The 18,415-nt window shown below is 45.2% G+C and overlaps 3 protein-coding genes across 3 annotated transcripts; 2 read left to right on the forward strand and 1 right to left on the reverse strand.

Moving 5' to 3' along the window:
* Positions 1–563: 563 nt before the first annotated feature.
* On the forward strand, positions 564–3,439 carry znf648 (zinc finger protein 648). Its single transcript, XM_070832930.1, has one exon. The coding sequence runs from the start codon at positions 581–583 to the stop codon at positions 2,054–2,056; it is 1,476 nt and encodes a 491-aa protein (XP_070689031.1). The 5' UTR covers positions 564–580; the 3' UTR covers positions 2,057–3,439.
* Positions 3,440–4,252: 813 nt separating this feature from the next.
* Positions 4,253–14,268, reverse strand: sec16b (SEC16 homolog B, endoplasmic reticulum export factor). Its single transcript, XM_070832926.1, has 24 exons — positions 13,905–14,268; positions 13,381–13,478; positions 13,176–13,278; positions 12,418–12,620; positions 12,182–12,333; positions 12,033–12,094; positions 11,749–11,887; positions 11,413–11,646; positions 10,484–10,581; positions 9,326–9,407; positions 9,100–9,217; positions 8,902–9,013; positions 8,550–8,655; positions 8,291–8,428; positions 8,091–8,204; positions 6,995–7,079; positions 6,703–6,856; positions 6,411–6,571; positions 6,271–6,299; positions 5,942–6,049; positions 5,762–5,854; positions 5,559–5,673; positions 5,166–5,213; positions 4,253–5,072 (listed from the first exon to the last, which is right to left on the reverse strand). The coding sequence occupies exons 1-23, from the start codon at positions 14,180–14,182 to the stop codon at positions 5,197–5,199; spliced, it is 2,799 nt and encodes a 932-aa protein (XP_070689027.1). The 5' UTR covers positions 14,183–14,268; the 3' UTR covers positions 4,253–5,072; positions 5,166–5,196.
* Positions 14,269–16,511: 2,243 nt separating this feature from the next.
* Positions 16,512–18,415, forward strand: gadd45ab (growth arrest and DNA-damage-inducible, alpha, b). The gene is made up of 4 exons (XM_070832937.1): positions 16,512–16,609; positions 16,925–17,026; positions 17,151–17,358; positions 17,591–18,415. Exons 1-4 carry the CDS (start codon positions 16,560–16,562, stop codon positions 17,702–17,704), a joined length of 474 nt encoding a protein of 157 aa, XP_070689038.1. The 5' UTR covers positions 16,512–16,559; the 3' UTR covers positions 17,705–18,415.

The raw sequence follows: 18,415 nt of genomic DNA on the forward strand, positions 1-18,415 counted from the left end.
CAGGATAGATGCTGACCCAGAGATGGCCGCTGCCAAACTCCGCCCGTCAAACGGCCGCACATCTCCCTTAGTGATATACTAGACCCGGGGCTCAGGCTCGCATATCTCTGCGGAATCTCCTGGACCCTGAGCTGCTCGGAGGGAAGCCGCAGAGTAAGTAGCTCACGGAAATGTCGTTAATTTGTGAAGTTAAAATCCACGAGGTCGACTCGGCTTGGTTTTGTTTTTATGGAATATAAGGAGAATCTGTGGAGGAGCATTTTACGGAAGTTTGGGAGTTCCGGTGTCGTATGACTGCAAGGTGCAAGGTTATGTGAAGGATACGTGCAAGATTAGTGGTGAAAGCAGCAGTGAGGGAGTTCCAAGCAGGCCAGTAGTTCTAGCAAATATGATTATGATCATTTCTAATCAGAAAGAAATGGAAGTTGTTGCCAAAGACCCATTAGGTGTAGATGAGGTTGGTAATAACATGATCTGTGATTTTCACTTTTCAGGACTAAAGGGTAGCATAGCATCAGGAAATCCCTGAAACAGCTTAAAACTCATGCAGGTGATGTCATGCCCCGCAGCACAAGAGACCATGAGTGGTGAAATCTCTGCACGGACGCCTGTTGTTGAAAAGAGAAGTAAAAGGAAACGTGAAGACAGACACCGTGTCGCTCCCTCTCTCCCAGACGGACAGATCTCAACCAACGCTCGCAACGTGAAGGCTGACTCTTCATTTGGCAGTATTTGTGAAGGTGTGAACTCACATTCAGAGAGCGCTGACAGTGGGGTCCTTTATCTGAACCCTCAAACGCCAAACTGGTCTCTCGTGGAGAGGTTTGCTGAGCTTTCACCAGGAGAAGAAAGGGGGCTTAATGATAACCAAGACCACAGCACCCAAGAACTGATACAATGCACTAAATACAACGAGAACAATAAATTATGTGGCCCTAATGACGTGCTCTTAGATGCTGCACCAACGAAGGAAAGGAATACCTCTGAATACCTCAAAAGCCGTAAGACACAAAGCGTTGCTGCAGTCAAACAGAGAACGTCGAAGCTCAAAGAGTTAAACGTGGAGGCGTATTCTGCAGGGGGAGGTGGGAATAAGACCAAAAAGAGGAATGGAAATAAGAAATCGATTAAAAAGTGTGATGACGATAAGATCCCTCGACTTTTGGTGGCGATGAAAAAACGTGGTGGGGTGGACACAGAGCAGCGTCCCTTCAAGTGCACTCACTGCCACTGGGCTTTTAAGAAGCTCTGCAACCTTCAGAGTCACTTGCAGACACATACTGGCCTCAAGCCACATGTGTGTGATATATGTGGCAAGGCGTACTCTCATCAGGGCACGCTGCAGCAGCACAAGCGTCTACACACTGGTGAAAGACCATATCACTGCCCCTTCTGTGTTAAGACCTATATCTGGTCCTCAGATTACCGCAAACATATCCGCACACACACTGGCGAAAAGCCATACGTCTGTGACACTTGCGGCAAGGATTTCATTCGCTCCTCTGACCTGCGAAAGCATGAGAGGAACATGCATACCAACGACAAGCCCTTCCCATGCACGCACTGTGGCAAGACCTTCAATAAGCCGCTCTCCCTGAAGCGTCACGAGCGCAAGCACCTGGGAGAAAGGCCTTTCTCCTGCCCCGACTGTGGGAAGACTTTTGCTCTGGCCAGCCGTATGGCAGAGCACCAGAAGATCCACACGGGGGTGCGTCCGTACGTCTGCCCCGTGTGCTCCAAGTGCTTCACAAAGTCTTCCAACTTGGCCGAGCACGAGGCCATTCACAGCGGAGCGCGGCCCCACAAGTGCGCGGAGTGCGGCGTGGCGTTTGCCATGGCCTCCCGCCTCGTCCGTCACCAGTACATCCACAATAAAGAGAAACCCCACAGCTGCACAGGCTGCAGCAAGAACTTTAGCCACCTGGCCACACTGAAACTTCACCAGGAGCAAGCCTGTGCCGGGAGGATCTTTGTCTGTGTGGTGTGTGACAGATCTTTCCAGTGTGCCGCAAAGCTTGCACAGCACACGCTGAACCACAGGGACAAGAATGTGTGACTCTATTTAAAGACAGGTACTGTAAACATCCATCACTGTGCCAGTACTGTTCACTGTCTGTGCATCTCTTTTATCTCAATGCAGTAGTGTCAGTTTTTCAGATATTCAGTACCAGACACTTTGGATTCATTCAAGGTCATAGGGCACCAGTTTATTAATATTAAAGTATGTATTTGTATTAATTGTGCCTTATGAGTTTCAAAATTTGCACACTCCCTTTTCCACAAGGTGCTGGGTTCCCATTAGAATGCTGCAGGATAAAAATTGCCCCCAGCACAGCATTGACACTGGAGCTGACAGCTTGATGGTGTTATGTTTAAGAGCATACAAGGGCATTAGGAATATACATGCAGTTAATAATATCCACAACACTGCCAGTTTGCACTTAGGAATTGCAGGCGGTTTATCATGATGAGATGATAATGATGTAGTTGCATGCGTGGGTCATTCTGGATCTGATGGCCGCGGTGGGACACACTGACCCAAGTGAAGTGAGGATGGTATTAAGCATGGTATTTTAAAAGGCCCATCACTTCCTCATTCTGAACGAATAGATAAACAGACATTTAAATACCCAAGTTTAGCATCAGGGACATTAGCCAAACATACACTAGATGATAGCTTTCATTGTCACCACTATTGACCATGAGAAGCTGGTACATTATATGGTCCTGACAGACGGAGGGGCAGCTTCATGTTCTCAACCCATCAATGCCTGCAGAATAGATAGAAAATAATATTAACATCAGCACTTGTTCTCAGACACACGCACTTTTCCTTCCAAACAGCAACAGCTGCAAAAAAGTGCTTTAACATGGTCCTAAGCCAGCCATAACTTACAGTGACCACATTAACAGACCAGGGGTGATGGTTCAGGGAGGCTTGTTATTGCTTTGTTGCAAGTGGACACTGCTATTTTATCTTGTACTCATGGTGCTTTTATTCATTCTTGTGTTTGTGGTTTTACAGTTTAGGTTCTGTGGTTTGTTCTGTAGTCATTTTCATCATGAACTTATCAGTTGACAGCTGTTGACAGTGGACACACATGATTTTCCTGTACCGTTTGCAATCATACATTTGGGGTAAAGACAACACAATTAAGGTCAAGAAGTGATGGAGATGCAGAAGCAAGCCTTGAAGCTGTAACTGTATATGTTGGAGCTGCTACAGCAACACCTGCTGTGGAATTAGCGGAGATGAAAATCTGTTTCGTGTGGGTGGGAAATTATCCCCAAATCTTTGGATCTATAAATATATATCGAACTGCAGGCAATGTATGCTTATTTATTTTCTTAGTGCACTTAAACTTACAGGTAGAATCTATCTATGTTCAACAATGTTTGAAAATGAAGGTCGTATTTTTTTAATTAAACTGTAATTTCAGTCTTGTTCATGTATTTATTTATTTTACTAATAGGAATGTTTGCTATCTTATAAATCAAAGATCACATCAAATTTGTGCAACAACAAAGTAAAAAAGTTGGTCGGTCAGAATTTCCCTTTGTAGGTTCGGTTGCCATTTGGAGGTGTGTTCAAAAAGCAATCAACACCTTATGTTTGTATCCTCTCACACGTCACTGGCAGGCAGTAATGTCTGTGTACTCTTACTTCCAAGCCAATGTGTCCCCCTCACACTTGGCAACTGCAGACTAATGGTAAAAGGAGACGGCACCTGCTCTGTTGTCACTTGCTCTACATTAAATGAGAGGCCCTGTTTGGAATCCCAGCAATGTCTTGGCAAGATGCTTTTACTCAATATGAGATTTTTATTTTGCTGTTACCACAGTGATATGTCATAAAAACAACCATATAAAAACTACAGATACAGGTTTAACATTTTATCATATGGAGAAATTACTGTCAGGTAATTAATACATTTCTTGTGCTGGTGCAGTGGTACAAAAAAGCATCGGCATATACTGTAATACATACAGCACAAAGCCATGTGACAGAAGTAATAAAAAAAATCTCATAAAAATGACGTGACGTGACAGTAATAAAAAGGTTGTCCTGAAATGGATTCCTGGAGTATATATTACTGTATGCTTTATATACATTTTAAGGAGGCTACACTAGCTCTGTCGTCACACAAGCATTTCTGTAATAGGGCTATGAATGAGGCATTGCAAATATCATCAGTACATAAACAGTTTAAACCTGGCTGAGGTCTTTCCCAACCCTGCCCCCCCCCCCCCCCCTCCTCCTCTCCCACCATGTGGTATCATCCATCTCAGCACCATTGCAACACGAGAACACACATTTTCTCCTGTAAATGTCTAATATATCATTTAAAATGGAACTGCTCCATTTAATAGGTGCTAAAAAAAGAATGCGTAATTGTCACATTGTCTTATATTTACTAGCCTTGTAAAGTTCTGCATGCTCAGCTTGGAAGAGTAAAATTGTCTTTAGTGAGGCTAATAAATAACCACAGCGTTGGATTACAGTCGAGTTCGGAACTCATTTATGTCCGACTGTATTTTTAATTAACAGTTAATCGTGTTGAAATGCATAGACACTTGAGATTAACGGATTTATACTTCTAACTTGAAAGCAGATGATACTCCTGCAGCATGTAGCGTGGATAAGTATTGATGGGTGACCTGAGCTATGAGAGTTGGGACGACACGCTCGGTGGGCAGTTTCTGCAAGTGGTCACAGTGCAGTTCCAAACTTTTTTTTCTCTCCCCTACAGAAATAGTTATTGGGGTCAATTAAGATATCCATTTCCTCAAATATGTCCTACATCCACTGGTAATTTCCCTGCTGTCAGCTCATCTGTCACTGCAATATGAGTTACTATGCTGGTGTACCCAGAGTATTTCTGTATCTAATATGCAACATGATGTTGGGCAACCTTGGGGTTTCAAAGGGCGTCCTTAAAAAAGCCATGTGGGAAGTGAGGAGCAGTATGGATCTTATTGGTGTTCATCCAAGCTCAGGTGACACTCTCTGTAGACATGAAAGCACTGTTCATGGTGTGATGTCCTCACTTTGGCCTTAGTGGTCAATAATTCTACAAGCAAAAGATTTAAAAGCAATTCATGTCAAACCTCTAAAAATCTTATAAATGGCACAGATATATTTATCTTAAAGTAACTTAACTTACTTGTGATACAGGCTAGTAGTCTCGACGGTGTCTAGCCCAGCTGCTGGCCTATGTAGGAGACATATGATATTTATAGAAAATCACTTTTGCATAGTTCAATATAGGTGAGATATCACCAGTGGCATCCAAACCACTACCAATGTTCTAAATTTCAGGACTTAATGCAAGCTGCATATGATGACAGTCTTTGGCCAGAATCTGAAACTGGACACGCTGGTCAGCAACTGTGTTTATGACAGCGAAAGGGACACAGCTCCTCTAGGAGGGTCAGTGACCTCAGCAATCCCACATAACACAAGAAGAATGTGGAACTGATTTAGAACTTGTATAGCTGAAATCTCTGGTGGTAAAAAGTATTGTAAAAAAAAAAGAATCAATCATTTCATAGTTCACCTGCTTTCCTTGAAAAGGGGTTGATCCCTGCAGAGGAAGGCTGGCATGGAAACATGCCAGGAGAGCCAAAGGCAGGCGGGGGAGGAGGACAGACGCCTGACGTAGGTGGCGGCTCCTGAGAAATGAAACATGCAAAAATCTCTTACCACACCAAATTGAAAACTTGATTGGAACTGACCACTATAAAGTTTATTTCCTCTTACTGTCTGAGCTGGGCTTCCCTGCTCTGAACTCTCCTTTTGAACTTCTTTGGGTTTCGATTTGAACCAACCACTGAACCATCCCACCTTGGTGCTCTGCAGTGAACACAGAGAAAGTGGGACTCGGGTCAAAAAGCACAAACGTGGTTTAACAGGTGTCAGTGTGACGGGGGCTCCACCCACCTGTTTAGGAGGCTGGATCTGCTGCTCAGAGGCCTTTGAATCTTGGGGAATGCTCTGCTGGCTTTGCACCTCCTGACTGAGGCCGACTTCCAGCATCTGACCCCCCATCTTCAAATGCAAGCACAGACAGCAACACACATCTTTTAGGAGACGTCCACCAATGCTCTATACACCACAAATGGTTCAAATCCTGAAACACACTGTTTAGAGTAGAAAAAGATTTTACACTTTAAGCAAAGAACATCATACAAATCCAGAAAAAGACACAAATCTTCATCTTAATGTTCCTTGATTCTTTATCAGTATAGAATATTACAAGCATGACTTACTGAGCCTGCTCCAGATGACCACCAAGTCCCTGCAGGAGCAGTGACATCAAAATATCACACCCCAGCTGACTCCCCACAGTCCATAGTACATATCTCAATAGAGAAAGGAATGAATGCTGTCTAACATTAGGGATTCTCACCCTCTGCTGCTGATGGCAGATAACTCGGAGGACAATGTGGCGAGGCAGTTCTGACTTCAGCACTATCTGTGTTATGATAACTGAAGTCTTGGCTGGCGGCCACTACGTGTGCTGGGGGAGCATAATCCACCATTACTGGCATTGGATAATTGGCATGTGGCCTAGACAGAGCAACAGGGAGAGGACAGTGTCATAACAGGGTCTGTTAGGACTGGATATCACATGTGCAGCGACAGTTTTCTTCTACATGGTTGACAGAGGAGAGTAAAGCATGCTGCTGCATGTTCAGTACCAGTCCTGAGCTCCTCTGACGTCCCGTGGCGACGCTGTCATTTCCTCAGTGTTTCCTTCCACTTGATGCTCAAGGCTTTCATGATCCTCTACGCCTCTGTAATAAAGGAGTTCAGGCTCCGGACTCTGGATGTCATGTCTTAAGTCATCCAAGTCTGATTCCATGGAGGAATAAAATGGAAAACTTCATTCTTAAGTATTCTTGTGAGTGTTCATTAGCAGATGTTGAAGAAGGCGGAGGCAGAGGACACTGCTGTCTGATGGGAAACAGTAAAGAGAGGATTTAAAATTACCTGAGCACACTTCTCCATCCTCGTGGGCCAAAGCACTTCCCTCAGGAGGTGGCTGGTATGTTTGAGTACAATCGTAACTCTCCGTCTGAATAAAACAACAAACTGAGACTTCAGGATGTAACGTCTAAACAAGGCAAACAAACTATCTTCTGTTGCAGAAGATTATTAGGGCCAAAATTAAAGGTGATGATTTTGATCTTTTGCTGAAAAATGCAGTGAATTAAGTCAAAATTTTGAGAATAAAGTTGAAATGCTCGATGTACTGGCTTCGACATTTTGATTTTATTCTTGAAATGCAAAAACAAAATCCTCCTCCAATGGATTTCTTATGCCTAGCACAAATACGGAAGTTCTGACTTAATTCTTCACATGTTTGAAATGCAAAATTAAAAAGAAATGTCCTCCTCTCATTTTTCCAACAATGCCTTCCCCTAATATGCTTTTGTACTGTTGTATGGCTGTATTTAGGCACAGCAGTGTACGCAGAATAGCTGAGATATCTCACTCAAAACGACAAATGCCACCCTCACATTGGTGCAACAGGAAAGATCAGGGGATCACCAGTCATAAGGAGAAGTCATTGAGGAACCATGAACATCTTCATAAAATTTCATGGCAATCCAGTGGGTAGTTGTTGAGATGTGTGACACTGCCATCTCTGGTGTCACACAGCTAGCGTTGATTTAAAAAAAAAAAAAAGGTTTTGCTACTTGATGAAAACCATTTGAAAGCAAAATCAATTTTCATATAGAAACTGGACGACAATGCAAGTTCCACTATTGCTTATTTGGAATGTGGGACAGTGCTTGGATTGGAATAATAAGTGTGAACCTGCAGCCAGCGTAGCACACACATGTAGCATCTGGAGGCAGCAATCCTGTGCAATTTTGTATTCAAAAATTGAACGTACAAATGACTACTTACTGGGCTCTGTGGAGACCATTTATGGACAGACAAGTTTGGAGACACAAGCAAAAATGTGAGCGCTTATCCAGCAGTTTTCCAAGTAAACTAGACCACACACTATAGTGGACATTCTCTTTCCTCAAAACTTGTTTGAGCAGGAAACTGACCTGAGAAGCTGCTCTGGACTCACCTGTAAACTGTGGTGCCTTGCACGGAGGTGTCTCAGCCAGTTGGGTTCGTGCTCGACTCCGCTCACCCCTGATTCACTGAACTGACCCTCAGAGTGTCTCAGCCTGTCTGACAGCTGCAGGGGGAAGAATACAATAGATACGGTGCATCTGTGCAGAACACCACTGATACACATGCATCAGAGCAGGAGTGTGTCACTACCTTAATAACCTCTCCAGTCAGCACCAAGAAAGGCTCCCTCTGTCTGAGGATCGCCTGTCCCACCACCTCACAGTAATGAAAGGCCTGAGATGCAAGCCCACAGTCCAGCAGTCGACTGGCATACAGGAACTTATACACCTGACGGCAACGCAGCAATATTCAGCATCACATGCCTCTTCATCACATTGATTTAGGTAAGACTGCATGTGGGAATTGTATCATTTATAGAATAGCTTGGTGTAAAGAGGAGCTGCTGTACCTGAAAGGATGGTAGCGAAAAGCTTTTGCCTCCAAGTGTCTGGCAGTACTCATACAACTCAGTGCAGCGGATGGCAGAGTTTGTGGCAAAGTATTCAAAGGACTGTCTGAAGGAGAGCAGAGGATACAGCAGAAACAGAGACAATGTGAGCGAACGCGCCACAGTAAAAACAAAAGATTATAGATTAAAATGAGGAGCACTGAAAGACATTTACCGCTCACGTTCACCAGTGGTAAACTCTTAGAATTCTACTAGTAATTACAGAAATGTGTTGCTGCTTTCAATTCTGCATCTCCATCAACGTTAGGACTTCACGGAATGGCAACGAATGGCATGACGGAGCACAGCTCACCTGTGGCTGCTGCCCAGAAGCACCAGTCTGTCTGCCTTCTGAGTGAACACTCCGAAGGGAACACTGGCCGTCAGGTAGCACACATGAGCGGCATGTAAGAGGCCTTTGGAGGCTGCGTGGGGAACAGCAATACACCACAGTCAGCTTGGATATCCATGTAGGAACAAGACTGAAAACTGTCCGTCAGTGGGTCCATACCGAGTGTGTCTCCCATGGTGACTATGGCCTTCTGCTGGACGGCGGGATCTCCTGTCTCATTGGAGAGCACCACAGCCAGGTGAGGCCTCCAGTCGCCCCATTTTTCATTTCCACAGCACTGGAGACGGAACATCATTATCAAAGCTCTTATTGGCTGAAAAGACTTTAAATAATAGAAATGGTGACGTTTGGGATGCATGGGGAGTTGATATTATGTATGCGTTACCATGGCAACAGCAGGGATTCTCCCAGACAGCAGCTGAAAGAGAGTCTGGAGGGGATCACTGGCTGTTAGGTGGCCAGTAAACCTGCCAAAAGAGCAGTTTTTGTCATTGCAGGAGACTTCATCACCTGCCAGCAGCAGAGCTACTGAACTAAAACAGAGGCCTTAGCAGTCAAAGAGCACCGCCGCTGCTCCTCTGTACAGAAGTGACACGTCATGCTGATAGCTCAGATTGACCTCTCTTGTCAATCCCAGATCAAAATCAGCTTGGCTATATGTCAACCCTCCCCCAGACATTCCTCTGGTGCCGCGGTGACATATGCTGCTGCGGGACATACTGCTGTAGCCAAAATAGTCTGTAGAAAATATGTCCTTAATAAAGACAGAGCCCTCAGCCAGCACAGTTCTCCTGCTGAAAAAGCACTGGTGCAAATTTAAAAAGGCTTTAACTGAGCTTGTTGTAAGTCAAGACAGACTATTGACACGCTCCAGTAAAGTGCTAATGGTCTGTTATGTAATGTAATGAACCATTATTGCCATATGAATACATGTTAGACATAGCACAGATAAACAAACAGCATATCTATTACCTCATGCAAAGATATGAAAGATATTCTAAAAATCCATTCCAAGCCAAGAGATTTAATTTAATTACCACCCACAAATTGTAAAAAAAAAAAAAAAAAAAAAGGGCATTATTCGTGGACACAAGGCTGTGGAGAAGCCACGAGACTTTTCCTCTTCCCTTAGTTCCGACAATAGCCAAATGCTAGAAGTGGCAGCGTGATGGTACTGAAGGAAAAGTCAGGGCATGACCAAAGGCAGCAGGATTCAGTCTGGACCAACAGGATGGATCGACTGACCAACTGACAGACTGACATTGCCATCCGTACGGCCATACCACCGGCTACAACCATGGATGTATCGAGGAGAACCGGATACTGTGTTTAAAGATTCATTCCTGTAAAAGTAGCTCAAATAGAAGTGACAGGAGTACTGGCCTCATTTCCTCAGAGCTGTAACACAAGTTTAAAGCCCTGACGACCAGAAGAATCTAAGTTTAGTCAGAGGGAGCGTTTCTTCACAAATTACCGCCCGTGTGCAGAGTTATACGCTGATTTCTTGCAGCTGTCATGTCTCAGATGACTTTGCTTTTCTCACCTGTTCAGCACAGTGGTATAGGACCTGTTGTCCATCTTGCTGGCCAGAAAGAGAGCATGTCCCCACAGGCCGCTGCTCATAGCCGACTCCAAGGCCTCCTGGAGACCACATGTGGAATTGTGAGAGGACAAACACACAGATCCCAGAACAGTCCGACAACCATTGGCAAATAGTACAGTGAGAGGATATAACGCAGAGGTTTACTCAATTAATGGGTGAATCCCTACAAATAATAAAAACAATTTAATCGTATGGGGATTTCTATCTGAGTAGACCCTATTTATATCCTGCTCTGGAGAGTGAGTGATTCATGCTCTGACCTTTGGGGTAATACTGAGGTTACCACTGGTGCAAAGTAACTAAGTACACCTACTTAACTCTTCAGAGTCTCAGACCGCCCGTCGGCGTCAAAGACACAAACACAAAGAAAGCGAGCTAAACAGTTTTAATGGGAAACACAAAGGTAAAATGAAAAGTAGTAAAAAACGGCCATTTTACCCCAAGACTCTGGAGGGTTAAGTACTGCACTGTAAAAACAGTCCAAAAAATGAATAAACATTTGTGTGGAAGGTGTTTGATTTTTCTTCTTTCCTCTCCCATGAATAACCTCATGATCCCTCAGATTTATCATCTGACTGTTCTAGTGGGCGGACCCCATCCTGGGAACCACTGGACCTCTTCCTTAATGGGCACAAAGTTATTCAAACTAGCTCCAGCTGGAGCACCTACATCACTAACATGATGCTCAAACATTGATGCTAAATTCGATTTTATGCAAAAACAAGTACTTTTAATACTTTATGTACATTTGGCTGATAATACTTTTACTTTGTCGTTTACTAAGTTGCATAAATGCAATACTTTTACTTGTGATGGAGTATTTTCACACTGTTTCTTTTACTTAAGAAGAGTTAAAGATAAAGATAAACCTTCTTTCTTCCAGCCAGCAGCAGTTGGGTGTAGCTCTGCAGGGCCTTCTTGGAGGTCTCAGAGTTCAAGCTGCTCCAGTTTCCTGTGAGCAGGTCATCATCTCCTTGGCAGGGGGCTGCTTCAGCAGTTGCGCCCTCACTGAAGTCGATGAGTGTGGGAGCCTCTGACTCCCAGCTTCCATCTGAATGGGAGCCCTGCATCAGCAACTCTGCGATATCTGAGCCGACTATTTGCTGAAACGATGGAAATTTAGTGATACTTATATCAGAAAAAACCTTTTACTTTGGTGTGAAGCCAAATGGGTGCTGTTTCATATGATGACAGGATGCACTTACTCCATTCTGTCTGCAGAGCAGTATCACAAGGTTCCACAGGAGGGCAGCAGAGTTCTTATCATGCAGCTCGTCACCTCTCATGCAGGCGCCTGCCCTCTGGTGAGCAAACTCCATGGCATCTACTTTGTGCAAATCTTCCCTTCAAAAACATTAAAAAACATAATCATTTCAGTTTGGACATTTGGCAGAACGATGGTGAGGAAAATGGTATCAATCAATTTGTGAAGATGTTAATGATGAGCATTTTCACTGTCAGGTCTGCACAACACGTGATGAAGTAATACCTGGTTAAAGGTCCTGGGAAGTTCCTCATCTCCTGCTGTTCCTTAGTCTCACTCAGAATGACCTGTGCAGACATAGAGACAAAAAAATCACCTCTAGCAGTCTACACAATAAAACCTATGTAGTCAACACGGGCCTGTGTTGGACCTGCCTCCAGACTGTGGATTTCCAGCTGGCTGGCGTTCTCCTGCGTGGACAAGCCTGGAGCGACACGTATCAGCTGGCCAGCCGGCCCAAAGCTGACCACGGCGTGAGGGATGGGGTACTTCAGAGGAGCTGACGCCTGATGCACGGCTCCATGCTCTGAGGAGAAGCGAAGAAGGCCCGTCACGGCGCACACTGAGCGACGTAGACCTCAGAGAAAACAGCTTTCAACTGGACACTCACCTGCATCTGAGGTGTGAACAGGCTCGCTGTGCTCAGCTCCATTAATGTACTGACTCAGTTCGTAGCTGCTGGAGGACAAGCCTGAGTTTTTGGAACTTTCTAATGTCCCCAGGTAGTAAGAGGAGAGCTCCTCGTTGTCTCTAGAGGGGGTCTCCTCGTAGTCATTGAGGTAATGCTGGGAGCTGTCTCTCCCTTGGTCGTACCTGAAAGAATTACAGCAACAATATATTACATCTTCAGAGAAGTACATATCCAGGTACTGCTGCTGCTACAACACAGTCATCCAGGGTAAAACCCTCTTGCACTTGCAGTGTGCCTGATGCTGCTTTTCACATGGATTTGAAATGTGAAATGCGTTTGCATGTGTCTCCCTCTGCAGGTCGCTCCTACATTATGTCCTTGTGATGTAGGCAGACAGTACCTCTGCAGTTAAAGCCCTCAGACGCTGGAATACTCTGCCTGTTGAGATCAGACAGGCTAGATCTATAACTTCTTTCAACTCTTCATAAAACTCTAAAACACCACCACTGCACCCCTGCCTCTATAATTTCAATCTAATTTTAAAAAGCATCTATATGTATTAGTATTATACAAATAAAGTACAAGTACAGAACACCTTAGCAGTGTCATCAACCAACAAAAGCTATTTCCTATCAGCTTTCGATGCTCAGTTACAAATCAATAAAGGTTCAGTAAATGAATATTCATTATCAATAAGTAAAGATTGACTTTCACAGAGGAGGAACCCGGCAGCCCACCTGTACTCCTCAGTGTAGAAGCTCCCTGAATGTTCCTGCCTGTGTGTTCTGTCGTGGTAGTGGTCCGTCCTACGTGGGTCCGGGGGGCCCCACTGGGCAGCATCTTTATGATCACAGTGACATCTCATTAGTTTTTCAGCCCAGACGAAGAGCGCAGCGCTCTGCTAATAAAAGCTTTTATCAGAGCTGTTTTGTATCACTGTACCTTGTCGTCCGTGCTGTCCTCTATAGTAGTCGTGCTCATAGTAACTGTAGCTGTCTCTGTAGTCCCAGTGGCTGTGGGCTGGATAGTCGTACCCATGCCTGGAAAGAAAAGAAAGTTTCATCAGTGCACTCATTCGTTCATTTTCTTCACCCGCTCATCCTTCCATTCCAAAGACGCCGTAATTAGCTGAAACGCTGATCTAGAATTTAACATCTAAAGATTATTTGCAAGTGTTCAGCTCTCCTTCTTCTTCCTTTAACCCTTTATCCACTGTCGCCATGTGTGGTGAGTATCCCAGCATGCACAGAACATGTACTCAAACCAATGTGGTATTGAATCAAGGCTTTTGCAGCACCATGACGTCCCCAAATCAGTGCACCCTACTCTGAAGTTTGTGTTTGTCTTGCACTGCATGATCACATACAGTAAAATGAGTATTTATTCTTCTTCGTATTTAGTTGCGGTCACTTTGGCACAATCCATATAATAAGGCAAATCGTGCAGCGTCCCATCACTGTACACACCTGGACTGAGGTCTTTGGTGTTCGGGGCGGCCATAGCCATATGGTAACTGCTGTGTGCTGTAAGAGTGCTGCTCCGGCCTGCCAGGACCAGGAAGGCTGGTGAAGTGAGCCCTGTAGGCAGCACCAGAATGAGCCCAGTGCCTGTCCCTCTCTCTGGGGTCCGGCGGTGGGCGCCTCTGGTCCCTGTCCTGCTGAGGGTGCCTGTGGTAGTCCTCTCTGTCTTTGCTTCTGTGGGAGTGACGGCCTGAGTCGGGCCGGCGGTGTCCTCTCTGGTCCATGGTGACCCCCTCACACACAAACTACCTTCAGCACCAGAGGCGAACGGTGGGAAGTCTCCAGGAAATCCTCATAGCAAAGTAGAATCCACACAAAACAAGTGTTCATGTTTTGTTTGCAGCTCACACATGCAGTCAAAGTGCATTCATGACTGCCACATCATGTCGCAGGAGCTGATAAGGAGTCAGCACAAGAGGATAAAGTTCACTAAACACCTGAGCCATAAAACAAAGTGCACAGGAAGCAGAGCCAAAAAAAATCACTGCAGATGATCCCACTGAGAGAAGGAAAAACCACAGGAAGGCATCCTTGTGAAGCATCCAACTGATACCATTCAGGACAAGAACTGTGCAGAATCCTTCACCTCCGTTGTGTGTGTGTGTGTGTGTGATGTGTCCCAGCCTGAGCAGTGTGTTCTCAGGGAGCTGACAGTGAACAGAGGAGACGCCCTGAGGAGCCTGACAGCTGCAGACCGCTGGAAAAGGAAAGGAAATCACGTCCACGAAACAAACCTGCAGCCTCCTCTGCGTCACCCCGACGTAACCGAGCGGGTCCCCGGGCTGCAGCTCACATGTGAGGGGGGGGGGGGAGTGTAACTTTGGAGGGCAGAGTCTTGCCACGTTGCCGGTAGGAGAGATGCAGTCACGGGCGGTTAGGCAGAGCTGGTCGAGCCGCTCTCCGGTCAGTTTGTGTGACGCTTCTGTGGATCGGGGACGCGCGGAAACTGATCCCAAGTCAGCGGTGACAAGTTAGAGACTCCTTCATGTAAAAGAGCGCCAGTGTTAAGGTCCCACCAGAGGCGCTCTAACTCAGCATTAGTCCAGGAGCCACTCAAGACTTTCCGACTGCTGATGGAGCGTCAGATCCAGCCCACGGTGCTCTGTAGTCTCATCACAGTCCTGACAGCTTCTTCATGTTTCACACTTTCCTCCTTACACTTTGTGTCTTTGACGGTGTGGATGTGAAGCTGCCCACGTAGGCCTGCCAGCACACATTGTGAGGAAAAGTGCAGATGTTCATAACATTCACACGGATGATCGAAATAATAATCTCTATGGGGGGGGGGGAGCCTCACAGCTACACGGGCTTCATACTGCTGTGGAACTTTACATGATGTTCTTTTGGGTCGGTTTAAGTTGACTGGAACAGTTTGTGTTGTGTTATTATTAAGCTGTACAGCATGTTGTGACATATTCTTTAGTGGGAATAATTCTACAGCATTATTATGCATCACATAATGATAATAATAATAATAATAATAAGAAGAAGAAGAAGAAGAAGAAGAAGAATGGATAATGGAGGATATATATATATATATATACACACACACACACACACACACACACACACACATACATACATACATACATACATACATACATACATACATATATATATGGGGCAGAGTCAGGAGAGGTTGCTGGCTGTGATGACAGGTGAGTTTTCTATAATATACAATCAATATATCATCAAAATAATATACAGTTTTGCTGATAAGTGTGTGTTATATACATTTAGTCACTTTAGTTCCTACCTGTCACACTGTCACTCTATTCAGAAGTTGTATAGGTTAGTGCTTCTGGACACTAACTACCTGGTTAGAGACATAACTGCATAATCCTTCTTCTTCTTTAGAATTCTTCTCTTTTATAGTTTATTTTACGCTGCAGTGTTCATTTTTGTACTTCTTTATTTGCCATTTTTACTCTGCATATTACAATTGGTACTCTTTTATAGTGTATATTAGATTTAGTATTCATTTACCTTTATTTAGTTATTTATTACCTTACAACTTACAACATTTTGTTTATTTGTTTGTATTCATGGCGGTGGTCACTTTAACTTTCTATGCTGCTGCTGTAACACCAGAATCCCCCCCCGGGATCAATAAAGTATTTCTATCCATCTATCCATCCATCCATCCATCCATCCATCCATCCATCCATCTATCTATCTACCTACATGTGTATATCCACATGCACAGGGCAGGACAGTGAGGCTCAGAGGGAGGGGGGAGGAGGGACTGTAGGACACTAGGACTTAGTAACGTGCAGCCTGCTTCCTGTTCCAGTGACACAGATCCAGTCCAGTGATTCCCTCTAAAAGACCAAAAGGCTGTTTTATTATGGGATGAACGCTGAGGACTTGGTCTCCTACATCTCCCAGTGGTGATTGCGGCCTCGCGGCCACGGGGTGTCGCTCTCACACGGTGTGCCAGTGGGTCTGCGTGTCCACGTGAGCGGTGGGCCAGCTTTATGTAAATGAGCGGCGCTGTCAGAGGCTCCTACTACTGAACCGTGGGGCTGATCGCTCACACACACAGCAGAGAGCCTCCGAGGACGGTCAGCTCTGGATTTTATACCACACCAACCCGCTCGGATGTGCAATATGACTTTGGAAGAAACCGGTGGAGATAATTCTGCTGAAAGGTCAGTGATGCTCTGCACTTTCCTGCACATCTCTCTCCGATTGTTCCTTGGCTGGAACTTGTTTTCGGCGCAGTTTTTAAGACTCCATGAAAGGGAGAATTGTTGTGCAAACGCTGCAGCCTGTCTGCTTAATATTATCTTAGTGTCAGACAGCTGTTTATGACACCCAGTGTTGATTCTGTCTGGGTACTGTTGCAGGGTGTGCAGACATGCAACGTTACATCATGAGCCCCCGTCCTCCTCATGGGAGTAACAGGGGGACGTTAGAGGCTACTGCTGATGTTTCAATAAGTGGGTGAAATGTGTTTTCCTCAGGATGGAATCGGTGGCTAAGGCGTTAGAGGAGGTCCTGAGCTCTGCGTTGCCTCAGGGTTGCATCACTGTTGGAGTCTATGAGGCAGCAAAGTCTCTGAACGCGTGAGTTACAGATGAGATCACTTCTGTTGTGCAGCTAGTGAACCTGTGGAAGTTTGACAGGTGGGACAAACGTCTCCCTCTGCTCACCACTCTCTCTCTCTCTCTCTGTCTCTCCGGCCCTCAGGGACCCAGACAATGTGGTGTTGTGTCTGCTGGCCACAGACGATGAGGAGGATGTGGCTCTCCAGATTCACTTCACCTTGATCCAGGCCTTCTGCTGCGAGAACGACATCAACATCCTGCGGGTGAGCAACATGAGGCGACTGGCAGAAATACTGGGAGGGGTGAAGCCTGGAGGGGAGCCCCTGGACCTGCACTGTGTTCTAGTCACTGTAAGTGTACATACTCATGTGTGTGTTTGCTGAGGCACTGCTGTGTATTACTCACTTCCCTTCAGTCTGGAAAGGGAGTCGTTTTCCCTCACTGAGGCCATTGTCGGTGATAGTACAAAGGCCATTGTCAGTACTTGCACTGTTACTAGCAGCGGTTGTGCAATGTCAATTATGTCTGTTTGCACATTTCGTAAACGAGCAGATGGTAACTGCTTTGCCTCCTCTTCTGCAGAATCCTCAGTCGTCACTGTGGAAGGACCCGGCGCTGAGCAAAGTGAACAGATTCTGCAGAGACAGTCGCTGCTTGGATCAGTGGGTGCCTGTTGTCAACCTGCCCGACCGATGAAACCGCTTGGAATATTAATGTATTGTGTGCATTGGGGGAAAAGTAACTGCACAAGGCCTGTGTTAATGTCTGTGTTGGACTCCTTTGGAAAGCACCCCAGAGAGAGAAAGAGACGGGAGGGGCAGAGAAAAAAAAAAACAGAACACAAGGAAGCGAAACGTTCCAACAAATTTACCAGGTCAGGGTGAACTCGTGGGCCAAGGAGGAGTGACTCAGCAGACTGGCTTCCAGGATCTCCAACGTATGACTGCGCCTTTCTCTGCCGAGAAAGGAGCTTTCACAGGAAACTGAATCATGTGAGCAGACGAGCGCACATGGTGGCGAGCAGAAGTGCACGACTGGGGTGAAAGCAGACAGAGAGTCTCACTTGACAAGACTCCGAGGAGTGGACCCCAGTGGAGTGGACCAGTCAGAGGTCTCGCTGGAAGAACTCCTGTGAAAATTCAACCAAATTCAAGCATTTCTTTAACAGCACATTTATTTAATAGTATTTAAAACTTGTCACTTTGATAACTCAAAAGGGAAACTTTTCACGTTTTATCATAACTATTATTATTATTATTATTTTAAGGGCAATGCAATATTTAGACTTGTCCACTAACTGATGTTTTTATGTGTTTATTAATTTAATGAATTCTATTTATTGTGTTTAGTTCATGGAATTCTGCCTTGTCAAGTTGAATGAAATAAACAAAGAACCAACGGTCCTCA

Source organism: Pempheris klunzingeri, chromosome 6, assembly GCF_042242105.1.
Source record: "Pempheris klunzingeri isolate RE-2024b chromosome 6, fPemKlu1.hap1, whole genome shotgun sequence".
In the NCBI taxonomy this organism is placed as follows: Eukaryota; Metazoa; Chordata; class Actinopteri; order Acropomatiformes; family Pempheridae; genus Pempheris; species Pempheris klunzingeri.

Coding starts and splice junctions, on each gene's coding strand:
- znf648 (XM_070832930.1), top strand. CDS start 581: ATGAGTGGTGAAATCTCTGCACGGACGCCTGTTGTTGAAAAGAGAAGT.
- sec16b (XM_070832926.1), bottom strand. CDS start 14,182: ATGGACCAGAGAGGACACCGCCGGCCCGACTCAGGCCGTCACTCCCAC. Junction 12,334..12,417: donor TGTTCACACCTCAGATGCAG/GTGAGTGTCCAG, acceptor GCTTCTCCTCAG/AGCATGGAGCCGTGCATCAG. Junction 5,855..5,941: donor AGATCCAGCCTCCTAAACAG/GTGGGTGGAGCC, acceptor TGTTCACTGCAG/AGCACCAAGGTGGGATGGTT.
- gadd45ab (XM_070832937.1), top strand. CDS start 16,560: ATGTGCAATATGACTTTGGAAGAAACCGGTGGAGATAATTCTGCTGAA. Junction 16,610..16,924: donor GGAGATAATTCTGCTGAAAG/GTCAGTGATGCT, acceptor TGTTTTCCTCAG/GATGGAATCGGTGGCTAAGG. Junction 17,027..17,150: donor GCAGCAAAGTCTCTGAACGC/GTGAGTTACAGA, acceptor TCCGGCCCTCAG/GGACCCAGACAATGTGGTGT.